The following is a 14,079-nucleotide window of genomic DNA, read 5'->3' as shown; positions in this document are numbered from 1 at the left end:
GGAAGTAAATTTAACTAGATATCTTGATTAGTTCATGGAGGCCAGCTTCAAGAGCACTGAAATTTTTACAGGAACTTTCAGTTTTCAACTAGGATATAGAAATAATTTCTCAGCTCTTGTAAGTAATAAGACAATTACTTTACTTCGTCAGCTCAAAAACGGTTTAATTATTATGGCTGCAAAGTTTCTTGGGTCTTATTTGATTATTTTCTCAGAAAAAAGTATATCAGCTGAGGGAATTTTAACAATATTTTAAAAATATTATTTTTTATAATATTCTTTCTGGCACAAAACATTAAACACAGAAGCTTCATATTCTACGCAAAGAATTATGGATGTATTCTGAATATATAAAAGAACATTAAGGGAAATACCTCTTTTAGTTTCTGAGATATGTAACTAAACATTCGAAGTTACATTTTTGTATCGTTTCACACTTCCCGGTTCCCTTATTATGTCCAAATCATGTCAAACTTCTTCCTGAATATCAAAACGCAAGCTATACATCTTTCCCTCTCTTTCCTTGTCTTCTAAAAAACAATCCTCCGGAATTACATACCTCTTTTAGTATTAGGATTATCTGATACTGTAAACATCAAGAGGGATGCGATACGAGTAACAAACTGGAAAAGGCTTTTAGCGGGTGTTGGATCGTGAGCGACTAGACAATGCTGTGAGATGAACAGCGGGTGATGTCAGCTTGTAAGTTTCACCGAGTGGGAAAGTACTCAACTGTGCTCATGGGGCGAATGTTCCGTATGGGGAACACTGTAATAACATTAACGAGGTTGCAGATATGTTCACATGGCTATGAGGGTATTTAGGGGTTGTAGTAAGGATGTAAAGGAGAGGGCGTATAAGTCTCTGGTAAGACCCCAACTAGAGTATGATTCCAGTGTATGGGACCCTCACCTGGATTACTTGCGAGAGCTGGAAAAGATCCAAAGGAAAGCAGCACAATTTGTTCTGGGTGATTTCCGACAAAAGATGGTGTTATGAAAATGTTGCAAATTTCGGTCTGGGACGACTTGGGAGTAAGGAGACGAGCTGCTCGACTACGCGGTATGTCTCGAGCTGTCAGTGGAGAGATGGCGTGGAATGACATTAGTAGACGAATAAGTTTCAGTGATGTCTTTAAAAGCAGGAAAGATCACAATATGAAGTTGGAATTCAAGAGGACAAATTGTGGTAAATATTCATTACAGAAAGGGGAATTATAGACCGGAAAAATTCAACAACGGAGATGTCCGTGAAATTTCCAAGTCTTTTAAAATGATTTAAGAAAAGAGTAGGTATTACCACCAGAACGAGTGCCGTAAATGCTAATGAATGGTGATTGATTCTAAGCGAATTCCATTGTCAGTGTCCAGGTCTCAGCTACAAACGTTTGTGATATGTCTTGTAGACTTCTTTGGTATAGAAGAAAATATTGAGTGATCAAAAGAATTTGAAGGGGCTGTGTATACCGCGTGCTAGACACTGTAGGTTTGAAGACTTTATTTCTTCATGTAGACATCTTGAAGAAACTAGGAACACAGTTTCTACATGTAATGAAGAACGGCGGGGATGAGAAAGAATAATGACTGAACATTAAGAAAGTGTGTCTATTTCAGTGTTTTATAATATTGTATCTTGTGTTTAACACGCTGAAAAACTAAAATGTTGCATTAACTAAGTCTACACTGTGAAGCAAATTTAATTTTAAGTAAGTGTAACTACGCATTTATGAACGTCTTCCAAAATGTTCAAGTCCTGCCTTTATTTGTGGATCTGCAAAGACTGGCGTAGTATGAAATCAGGGACGTGCATAGCGCCTTATTAACACAAACGAGGGAACTGTGGCCAGCAGCGATCATTGTACGGAGATAGATTGTGCTTCCATTGCCGTGCTTATTGTCATCCAGCAGTTCTTCGAATTCAAACACCCCCGACGAACAGTTTGTACCTGTTCTCTTCATAATGTGTGTCCGACTAGGGAGGATGTAAACTTCAAACAAAGAACTGAATGTTGCGTGACCACGAACGGCTCAATTTCTTTTCCCCGAGGCGCCGCCTGGTGAGAGAGGCTCATTTACACACCTCCACCATCACGGAGAATTCTGCCGCGCGTTCCTGGTAATAATAATAATAATAAATGGAAACAAAATACTGCACACCAAGTGAACTGGCCGCGGGGTTAGGGTCGCTTAGCTGTGAACTCTTATTCGGGAGATGGTGGGTTCGAATCCGACCGTTGCAGACCTGAAGTAGTGATGCTGTGATGCTATCGATGTGAGATACTTTTGTACTCATATTCGATATTTCGATATCTATATTTTGTTATGATATTGTTGTGGCATCGATTATAAACTATGATACAAGTCCCCCTGCAGTTGCTCACAATCTTGTAACTTATTTATTACTCGGTACAGAATAACATCATCCACAAAAAGCCTTACCCTGATTCCACTTCTTTATACATATCATTGATATAGAAGAAAACATGAAGGTCCAATAATACTGCCTTGAGGAATTTCCCTCTTAATTATTACAGGATCAGGTAACACTTCACCTACTTTAATTCTCTGAGTTCTATTTTCCAGAAACATAGCCACCCATTCACCCACTCTTTTGTTCAGTCCAATACCCTCATTTTCGTCACTAATCACCCACGATCTACCCTATCAAAACCCTTGGATCGGTCAACAGCGACACAGTCCATTTGACCTTCAGAATCTACAATAGCTGCAGTATCTTGCTGGAATCTTACAAGTTGAGATTCAGTGGAATAACCTTGCCTAAACCAAAACTGCCTTCTATCAACAAAATGAAAATCCACAGCCTGTTTCCAGTCAGTGACCGGATCAGGAATGGAATCAATCATCTAGCGGCGAGGATAGGAATTGTGCCGGCTGCCGAAGCCTGTCGCACTCCTCTGGGGCAATGATTAATGACTGACAGATGAAATGAAACGACATTGGAGTGTGTTGCTGGAATGAAAGATGACAGGGGAAACCGGAGTACCCGAAGAAAAACGTGTCCCAGCTCCGCTTTGTCCAGCACACATCTCACATGAAGTGCCCGGGATTTGAACCACGGAACGCAGCGATGAGAGGCCGGCACACTCGCCAGTTAATATTTTTGCAAACATGTCTAATCAGTTTTTAATACATAACCTAGAATCGATAAAACTAACAAAACTCAAAACATACGTTTATACTGTGGTGTCGAAATCCATGTTCATTAGACTTCGCTAAGTCAGGCACCCCGGCGAAACGATTCAGGAAACCGGAATCGATGGTAAAGAGGGTTAAAAGTCACGTTGAAAGTTTCACCATGGGGAAAAGTCCTATCAGTTATAATTACATGTTGGAGTGATGGTTCGCCATACGGAACAATGTAAGTACCTTCAATGGCGTAGCCATATTAAGAAGGGTGTTCACACTGCTATGAGAGTATTTAGGGGTATAAAGCCGAGGGCAAGACCCTCAATTAGACTACATCATACCAGAAGTGCAAAACGTCCAAAAGGAAGCAACATGATTGGTTCTTGGTAACTTCCGACAAAACAGAAGTGTTACAAAAACGTTGCAAACTTTGGTCTGGGAAGACTCTGGAGCAATGAGACGAGCAGCTCGACTATGTGGTATGTTCCCAGCTGTCAGTGGTGGAATGGCATTAGCTTGTGTGGGGATTAATCCGGCTCCATGGTTGAATGATTAGCGTGCTGGTCTTTGGGCACAGGGATCCTGCGTTCCATTCCCGGCACGGTCAGGATTTTTAACCATAATTGGTTAAATCCACTGCCACGGGGGCTGGGTGTTTGTGTCGTCTTTGTCATTTCACTATCACGAGGCTCAGATCGCTCATGGACGTCAAATCAAAAGCGAGCCGAACTTGTTCTCGGACACTCCCGGCACTAAAAAGCATACACCATTTCATTTCAGTGTGGCTTTTACAATTCGGTAAGATCATTATTATATATATATAAAGATAAAGTTGGAATGCAAGACCACATATTGGGGCAAATATTCAATTACTACTGATCTGCAATTTGGGCAGTCGTCCAGCTGGCAGATTCCATATCTGTTGTTTTCCTAGCCTTTTTTTAAAAGCATTTCAAAGAAATTGAAAATTTACTGAACATCTCCCTTGGTAAGTTATTGCAATCCGTTACTCCCCTTCCTATGAACTAATATTTGCCGCAATTTGTCCTCTTGAACTCCAACTTTATCTTCATATTGTGATCTTTCGTACTTTTAAAGACACCACTCAAATATTGATTTATAGGAAGAGGAGTTAGGGACTGGGATAATTTACCACTGGACCTGTTCGATAAATTTCCGAGTTCTTTGCAAACATTTGAGAAATGGCTGGAGATATGCCACATAGACGACGGCTCTAAATGCAGCTCATCATTTATGGGATCGAGAGTAAATAAAAGCGAACGAAATTAGATGCCGAAAAATGGAAACTCACCCAAAATATCTGCAACAAACACATAATACTAAGAAATTGCATTAACTCCTTGCCTGTTGTACTAGGTGACCATGCTCCCGAGGGCTTTCAACTTGGGAGCATGGTTGGCGACCAGAGTTTCTCTAGCAAAGTCTGAAATTGCTTTCAGTTACTTGTGCCAGGCTCCTCACTGTCATCTATCCTATCGGATCTCCCTGGGTCAACTCTTTTTTTCTTTTCCGACCCCGACGGTATTAGAGCACTCGAGGCCTAGGGAGTCTTTCATTTTCACGCCCTTCGTGACCCCTGCCTTTCTTTGGCCGATATCTTCATTTTCGAAAGATTTTTCCCACCGCTGAGTGTTAATATAAGTTGGTTGCGCAGTTTAAGTTCCTCTTAACACAACTAACACCATGAACTCTTCACAAATGTCACGTTCAGCTTCAAGTAAATCTGCAAAGAGTTTTCAAAATTCCTAACCAAATAATAATAATAATAATAATAATAATAATAATAATAATAATAATAATAATAATAATAATAATAATAATAATAATAATAATAATAATAATAATAATAATCAAGGAGTTCGATTAATTCACATAAGAGATGCAGATCACCACAGAGTTTATGAGAGTCGCGCTGAGCAGGGTACGTTATATAAGCAATTATGAAATATTAGAAATTATTCAAGGAAATATTATTTTTAGTAGCCTACAACGCTCTGCAGTTATAACAATAAATCAAGCAAGAAGACGTCAACATACGAAAGAATAGCACATAGACAACTTGTACTTTGCGTAGTCGTAAAATGATAGTGTGGAAGCACATCCCTGGCATGTGTTAGTGCGAGCTATGACATGAACACTGTTTATGTCCACCTACTGCAGCAGTTATCCTTGTGTTCTACTTGAATTATGTCCACCAGGCAGAGCTCGTGAAATCTGGACTCTCTGTGACTCAAATCCAAAGAACATGCGTTCCGACGAACAGCAGACCTTTATTCCATACGGCACTAACATCTTCTTCTTTTGTTTGTTGGACTTAGCTTCTGCTCTCCGTCCAGCCAACAATATAAATCAGTTTCTTGATGATGCACATATTGTATTATAATCCTTTAACAGCCTATTTGTTCTCACTCTTCCATTGCAAAATGTTTGTCATATTTTTGGTGGGGTATAAATCACCTTAACCTGTGTCTTATATGAGGTCATCATGTTTTTGTGTAAGTCCTATGTGTTTTTTTTTTCTATCAAATATATCTTTAACGCTTCACTACGAGTGATATATGTGTCAGTGTTGAAGTTATTAATCTGGTTTCGTGACTGGACGATAACAAATGAGTCCAACCACACCATTCAAGAAGAAGAAGAAGAAGTCCAGCCAACAATCTTGATCTAGGAGATACGACGGAGAAAAAAACCACTTCGACTGAGAGATGTGGAAGTTGGGGCGGGGGATGAGGTGAGAGGGTGAAGTGGGTATAAGGGATATATAAGGCTCAAATAACTTCACGCGACTATCGAACATGATCGGATCCACATTCAAGGATTTTAAGGTTAGATAAGAATGTTTGTTTCGGACATTTGTTGTTATGATAGATCGGTACAAAAAACGTGTATGTTGAAAATTCGATCCTCAACAGCATCGCCATCAGCTGTCACGAAGAGGTGTTCAAGGGAAATTAGGAGTGGGGTAGTTTTCCGCTGCTGTCGTCACCGAGCCAAAAGTTGCTATCACACATCAGCCTGTCAATGACACTGAAATGCACGCATCAACTCCTATTAGGGACATTTTCACATCATCCATAGGACAGACTGGCTGCGTAGCATCGCTTATACCTCAGTCACTTTCATACGTCAAAGCCAAGGATGAGACTGACACAGATCACAGGAGTACGGTAAACTCACCCGCAAAGGCAAAGTAAGACATATTTATTTATTTACGTCACAAGTCCGTGTAGAATTATCCTCCAATTACAATACACATTATGATCAACGAGCCTGCCTCGTGGCCTTGATCGACCGTGGTTAGCCGGTTCGAGTCCCGTTGGTCGAATTCAGCATTCGAATGTTTACCGACAGGGTAGGAGAGCTGGTGATATACAATTTCTAATCAAAAGTCTGGATTAAATTCCGAACCTCTCCGCAGTTCTCATAAGGAGTGAGGGCATATGACCCTGTTGATGATGATTCCTCCGTCGGATGGGGACGTTAAGTCATGAGCAGACCCCTTGGTGCTATTGCATTTCATATCATTAACTCCTCTGATAAGAGTCACGTCAGGAAGGGCAACCGGTCGTAAAACTTCACCACGAAGATTCATCCCGCTTCATAGCCGACCACGCAGGGCGGTTGGACATACGTTATGAATGTTCTCAGCTACGGAACTCCAGGAACATTCCATCTATTGAAACCTAAGCAAATTCTTACGCAATTTAACAATGAATTATATTTGATGATAATTCTTGTTGTTTAAAGGGACACAGCATCTAGGTCATCGGCCCCATGAATTATATTCAGGAACAATAATAACGAAAACAACAACAATAATAATCATCATCATAATAATAGTATTAAGTATTATAATTTCTACTATTAACCCATTAATAACAAATTCATGGCCCAAAATTAGCTATCTAGCTTTAGTCTGCCCAGAATGAATTTCTAGATTTTGCAACTTTCTACTGCATATATTATTAATAACTAGCCTTGCTTATCATTCTGATAATTCTATAGACATTCTCGTCCTGACTTAACACAGTCGTTTATTACTATTCATAAATTTCGTTCTAAGCGCTATGGTTTCTTTTCAACAATTCACCCATTGAAATTCTTCCGTATGTTCACCACATAAAAGGCATCTTACCGATCTCACCGTATCCTTTTCCCTAATCCACCCCTTATTTTTATAAATTTCTATCACCCGCCAGATCAAATCTCATGTTCCTCTTCTATTTGCATTCACAATATTTATGTTCATACCTTGAGTTACTTATTGAATTCTGAGAGGGACGCCCGGTTCCTATATTCGGACATGAACCGCTGTCTTTGAATATCCGCCTAAGTCGTATAATAATTTTCGTAATAATTCACAAATTCCAACCTCTTTAGTATACTTTATATATTAGTATTTACTAGAGTCCGCTAAAAAGTACTAAATGGACACATTAACAGATTAAAATATCCGTAGATCCACTTTTAAAAAGCACGCCTCCGTAGATGCTGACAAAATTCTGTGAATCTACAAAGATTTGACAACGCTAACACAGACTGAAAAATAGCGATGTCAAAATGGTCGCCATACGCCACAGAGAATAAACATACCTCGCTATTAGAACATAATATGGAACGAAAATGGGACATATCATTTTATATGGAAGGTAATCGTGGCTCACAAATACGCTGAGACGCTTTGACATTTCGTCACGGTCTTCTTGATTACATACAAGATTCTCTTCACATTATTTTGGCACGTACCATTGAGAACTGACATTTACTATACATGCTTACAAACAGAGCGGAGACTCTGTGGGGGCGGCACAAGGTTCGACTGTACTTCTTGATTGGTACCGTTACAATAAATACATGGCGTGATGAACAATCCACCACTTTTTATTTCGGATATAGTTATACATATTTTACATACTAGTTCGTATGCTGTTCATAACCTTTTATTTACTTACAAAAATATAAGAATTTACTTTTAATGTTCAAACTAGCTGCAAAATAAAGATAAATTATTTTCATTTATTTGTGGTTGGCAATATGCTTAGCACAATGGTGTCATCTGACTACGATATTGAAGTGTTGCCTGTTGTCGGGTATCGTTCGCGCATTTGTGTGTTCTTTGGGACATAACTGTGAAGTTTTGTCGTAGCCACTGCAGTTCGATGTCGTGGAAATAATACTGATGAATCGAGAAGAGATGGCCCTTCGATCGATCAATCGATCGATCAATCAATCAATCAATCAATCAATCAATCTATTAATTAATCAATCAAACATCTGCATTTACGGCTGTTGCTCAGGTGGCCGATTCCCTATAAATTCTTTACCAAGCTTTTTATTAAATATTTTCAAAGAACTTGGAAATTGATTGAACATTTTCCTTGATAATTTATTCCAATCCCTTAACCCTCGTCCTATGCGCCGAGGCATACCCCATAATACTCAGACACGTGAATTAATACAGAGAACTCTTTAACCTGTACGAGAGGGGAAGGACCGTCCCTGAGTTCCTGCAGATCAAGTTGTGGAATGCAGATTGTAAATCAGGCAAGAAGAATAAGGCTTCTACATTTTCGGTGTAACCTTTTGTGACAGCCCCGCTATATTCGTATTATTTAAAGATTTATTGGTGCATGTAAAGTGAGATACTTGTCGGCCGATATCCGTAGATCCACTGTATTTTGTAACATCGCGATGATAAGAACCTCGCACTAGATTTAACTAGTATAACTTTGTGTGATAATATATTTTATTATAACCTTAATTGGTGTTGAAAGCATTTTTCCCATACCGGTACTTCTAAAAATTCTCCATGTCATGTAATCTTCTGTTATTATGACCTGTGACCTCTCGCATCCAGAAGATAATGGGTTCGAGCCCCACTGTCGGCAGCCCTGAATATGGTTTTCCGTGGTTTCCCATTTTCATACCAGGCGAATGCTGGGGCTGTACCTTAATTAAGGCTGCGGCCGCTTCCTTCCCACTCCTAGGCGTCGCCGAAAGACCTGTCTGTGTCGGTGCGACGTGAAGCAAATAGCAATAGTTCTTATGGCGGCAATATCGTTTTTGCAGTGTGACCAACATTTTGACCCACCTATAGCAAACGTAACTGAGCTTGACCGCTGCTGTGGAGAGAGTTTGGGGAGTGTTTACTACAGAGTTGTTGTTGTTGTTGCTGCAGGTATGGCGATGCCCAGCTAGCCCACACCATGAGCTGGCCGCTGTGGGTCTGCACCATTCTCCTGCTACACTACACCGGGGCCATCCGTTGGTTGTGAGTATCTCTTTACCTATCCAGTATTTTCATTCAACTGAGTGGGGAGTCTTTCTTGGCTCTGTCCTATCACAGATTAGTGTTTAATGTCACCAACCTACAATTACGCCGGATTCCTATCCAATGAAAACAGCAAGATATACACTATTGTATGTTCTGCAATATACCTTTTTACCCCTTCTAATAATAAACATGTTATTGGCGTTACGTCCCACTAATTACTCTTACGGGTTTGTTTTCCTGCTATGTATAAGGTTGGTTCTGCATATATCCACTGCTGAAGCAGAATGCTTTTAGCCCTAGACGAAGAAATAAAAGTTCAGGTAGACATGTCAACTCTCACGCATCACCAACGAAAGCTCTCACACTAAGAACCTACAAACTCGCACATTTTGAGGAAAAGGCAACAAACGTCTGCAGATGACTTGTGCAGAGCGCAGCAGAGCCAATGTGAATAAGAACATTCAAGTGAGCTTTTAAACAATGCCCAAAAAATCCAAGTTGTAAAAAGATGAACACACGTGAAAAATAGTCACTATTAAAAATAACTGTTTTGTTTTGCTGTAGTTTATTCAATTGTTAATCGAACTCATGATATCTACTACCATATAATTTAACTCGATTTTGATTTTGTTTAATTATATGGTGTGGCGGCTAACGGAGATGTATACAAATAAGGGTCAGAGAGAGAAACATGACGAAAATCGTGTATTTAGGCGAAAAATACCGGATGAGGCGCATTTATTGAGAGTACGTAGGGAAACTGGCGCACTTATATTTGGGCAGTGAATATAAAACAAAGAGAGAAAGTATTATATACAATTGTTAAATTATTAAAGACTAACTGTAACCCACGGCTTCGGTCGCTAGGATTTCGTAAGATGATAAAAGTAATTGTTCCTCATTACTGCACTAAGACATTGTCTGAAAATCCCTAAAGTGTAAAAACTCGCCGAAAAATTGCATTTCATTTACTCCAGAACTTCTTTGTAAACCACGTTTGTGGCATTGCCTTTTGGGGCCAAGATGACCAAGCTACTGGCAGAGCTAAATCTGGAACATGCGACATGGAACTCTACATGCGAGGAACAGTCCTTTTTAAGTCGAAAAAAAGAAAGGGTTTCTTTATTTCTAAAGGAGATTCCAAATACCAATTTTTACGTCTGTAACATCTTAGTTTTACCGAGCTCGATAGCTTAAGTCGCTTAAGTGCGGCCAGTATCCAGTATTCGGGAGATAGTGGGTTCGAACCCCACTGTCGGCAGCCCTGAAGATGATTTCCGTAGTTTCCCATTTTCACACCAGGCAAATGGTGGGGCTGTACCTTAATTAAGGCCACGGCTGCTTCCTTCCCACTCCTAGCCCTCTCCTATCCCATCGTCGCTATAAGACCTAACTGTGTCGGTGCGACGGAAAACAAAACAAAAAATCTTAGTTTTTGAGATACAATTATCCTCATAAAGAGAATTCAACCCCTTCTTCACTTATTTTTGATCTCCAGCTTAAGTTGATTTTTCCGAAAACAAAAAGTACGTGTTACTTTATTTTTAAAGGAGATTACAAATACCAGTTTTCACGTCTGTAACATGTTAAGTTTATGAGATATACTGTAGATATACTCATTTTAAAAACAGCCCCACTCCTTGGACGAGTGGTCAGCGTTGAGTCCTTCGGTTCACAGGATTCCGGGTTCGATTCCGTGCTGAGTCAGGGAATTAAATCGCGTATGATTAATTCTTCTGGCTCGGGGACAGGTTGTTTGTGTTTGTCCCAACACTCTCCTCTTCATATTCACTCAGCACACCACTTTACCAACTGCAACGGGAACACGCAATAGTTCTTACATCTCTACACATAGGGTTGGAGACAGGAAGGGCATCCAGCCGTAAAACAGGGTCAAATCCGCATATGCAACACAGTTCGCACCCGCGACCCCACAGGTGGAGGAAAAGCGGTAAAAGAAGAAGATACTCGTTTTAAAAATTCACTCGCTTTTTTCATTTCACCCCTTTAAGTGGATTTTCCAAAAATGTGTGTTCATTTGTTCTTAAAGGAGATTCCAAGTACCAGTTTTAACATCTGAAGAGTAAGATGCATGTTAGTCCTAGAATATGTAACACTGTAAAGTAAAAATAAATAAGGGAATGTTAGGTTTAAGTATAACATTTGGTGTAGTAAGAAGGATAATTTAATGCTGGTATCGAATAAACAGATTGCAATAAATGGATACTCTGCCCATCCGCAACTACGTGATGGGAGTATTCGTGATACTTTGTTACCTTAAAACTGAATAACTGTTGAACTGATCATGAAGATTTCAATAACTTTAAAAACGGTTAGTTTAGTTTAATTTTTCAAATAGAATCTATTCTGTAAACTGAAATTACGTATTACCATACACTGTGTTTGTTTCTTATAATACTTTCGTGACAACAGACGTCCGTGTTGGAACGCTATTTCTTTTTCCTTTCTCGCGTAATCTCCCGCAATTTACCCCTCCCTCGTTCGCACTTGTCTACGCTGTTCTCCTGTATCTATAAAATTAAAAATAAGTTGGTGTCTTCCGTTATAAAAATCTTCACGCCGCCTAAGATCAGTACCAAGCATCATAAAGCGCTCGTATTGATCGTAAATGTCAAATATTTAATGAAATAAAATTGGCCATAATACAGTATGTGATGTACCATGGCCAGACTACACTAAGTAATGTCCGGCCATGGATATACGGGTAGAACGCTTTATGTGTTGATGCCATTTTTGGTACAAAACTCTTAATAGATAGACTGAACAAACGAATAGCATTAAACTTAAAATATAAGGAATATCTACGATACAATCTAGATATTTATTCTCTGGAAAATGAATCTCAGTTCCATAAATGAGTACCAATAATGATCGCTTATGCACACGATATTTCTGTAATGTATGTAATTTCTAAATTAATAACTCAACCGACTGCAACCAGATTACCTTCAAAATTGAATTATTAACACGTGTAAGTAACTTTGAAAGCAATGCTACAGTATTATTTTCTCTCGTCCTCCGAAATATTCTTATCTATATAGAAAAAGTAAAACAGAGGCGGCCTGAAACCAAAGATTGCCACCATTTTCTTTGTGCCTGTCGTCTTGTTACTACCGGACCTGACCAGTCCAGAATAGCAGAACAGTTGTAAGCACGAAATGTTTATACATTATAAGACGTTACAACATGTGGAGTTATTTGACAATCCCCAAACCAAGAAGAGTCACGAAATGAAACAATGAGAACAACGACAATTCAAAGGAAAATTGGAAATTGCTTTTATATACAGATAACAATCACACACATGATATCCATGAGAAAATACAATGTAACACCAAAAGTCTCTCATTAGGTTAACACCGTTTAAAATAAAATTTTGAAATTTTTCCTGGAAGAACTCAAGAACATTTAGAAATATTTTAATTTTTTTCCCTCTACAATCGGCTCAAAATATAATTGTCTGCACTATTTCAAACGATACGTTTGTCGCTACGTCGCGCTGTGTTTGTAGACCGTAACTTTCCCTTTTACATAGTTTTCATCATAACCGAAAAATGATTTACTACATAGACAAATACAAATGGATCTAGGGAAGATTCCTCGGACGACTGCTAACCAAAATTATTCAAATTGTTTAGCTTTTCCTACTATGGAAAGAGGCGTCGATTCCCTTTCCAGGTAGTTTCCATTCCATTTTTGCAACGTCAATGTGTTATACATGATTTGATGACCTCTTTCTTTTTTTCAGTTCCAGTTGTAATGGCACTCGGGGAATAATGTTACGGAACAATCACGTGATGTTACGTCACACGCCGAAGCATTCGTAATATCTCTTGCGGCTAGCAACTTACTGACAACGGACGAGCGCTTTTAGTAGCTTTCTTCAAAGAAGCCTTTAGTGGTAGAAAAAGAATGCGCTAAACTTTACGGAATTTATATGTGGTCACAAAATGTCTGTTTTTCTGGGCAGAGAACTCGAATAAAAGAAGGCCCCAAGTCGATATTTTTAACACTTCCGAAATTGGAAGAATTTTCACATTTCCTGTGGATATTTCAGAGAAACAAGCCACTTTAAGACTCGGTCAGAGCTTTTGAATGACAAACATCATTAAAATCGGCCCAGTGAAAACAAAAATTAGCGTGTGAAGCCTGAACACATCATAATCGGTGGTGTACATTTATATAAACAACATTATATTTTCCTTTACAAACCTAATGTCACTTCTAAAAGTTAATTAGTAGCGCAATGATTAGAAAAATCTATCTGAAGGGGGTGATTAAGAAAAAAAACATTTGCTGAAGAAATATCATTCTATGAAGGATGTTGTTCATCAAACGGCAAAATAATCAAGTTTAAGCAGCATCTGTACTTACTGGTACTGATCTGAAGTTTTCAGTGATATAGTACTGATTGCACGACTGCCGGGTGCAGCGCCAAAAATTCAGGGGCTCAAACTTCGCTGAAACATAATAATAATAATAATAATAATAATAATAATAATAATAATAATAATAATAATAATAATACGTCTATATTTAAAATATGCAAAATTACGGCAATACAACACACTCGTGAAACAAGAGGCAATTCTTGCATCGAAGACACTGATAAAT

General features: G+C 38.9%; 1 protein-coding gene across 1 annotated transcript in view; it reads left to right on the top strand.

Annotated features, from left to right (window-relative positions):
• LOC136885727 (protein Wnt-11b-2) overlaps window positions 1-14,079 on the top strand; it is an 89,665-nt gene that overhangs the window by 15,345 nt on the left and 60,241 nt on the right. Inside the window, exon 2 of the mRNA XM_067158463.2 lies at window positions 9,349-9,441. Coding sequence (XP_067014564.1) covers window positions 9,377-9,441 — 65 coding nt within the window. The 5' untranslated portion in view covers window positions 9,349-9,376. The remainder of the gene's footprint in view (window positions 1-9,348; window positions 9,442-14,079) is intronic.

The sequence above is a fragment of the Anabrus simplex genome, chromosome 14 (genome assembly GCF_040414725.1).
Source record: "Anabrus simplex isolate iqAnaSimp1 chromosome 14, ASM4041472v1, whole genome shotgun sequence".
Classification (NCBI taxonomy): Eukaryota; Metazoa; Arthropoda; class Insecta; order Orthoptera; family Tettigoniidae; genus Anabrus; species Anabrus simplex.
This window is presented reverse-complemented; position numbering and strand designations above follow the sequence as displayed.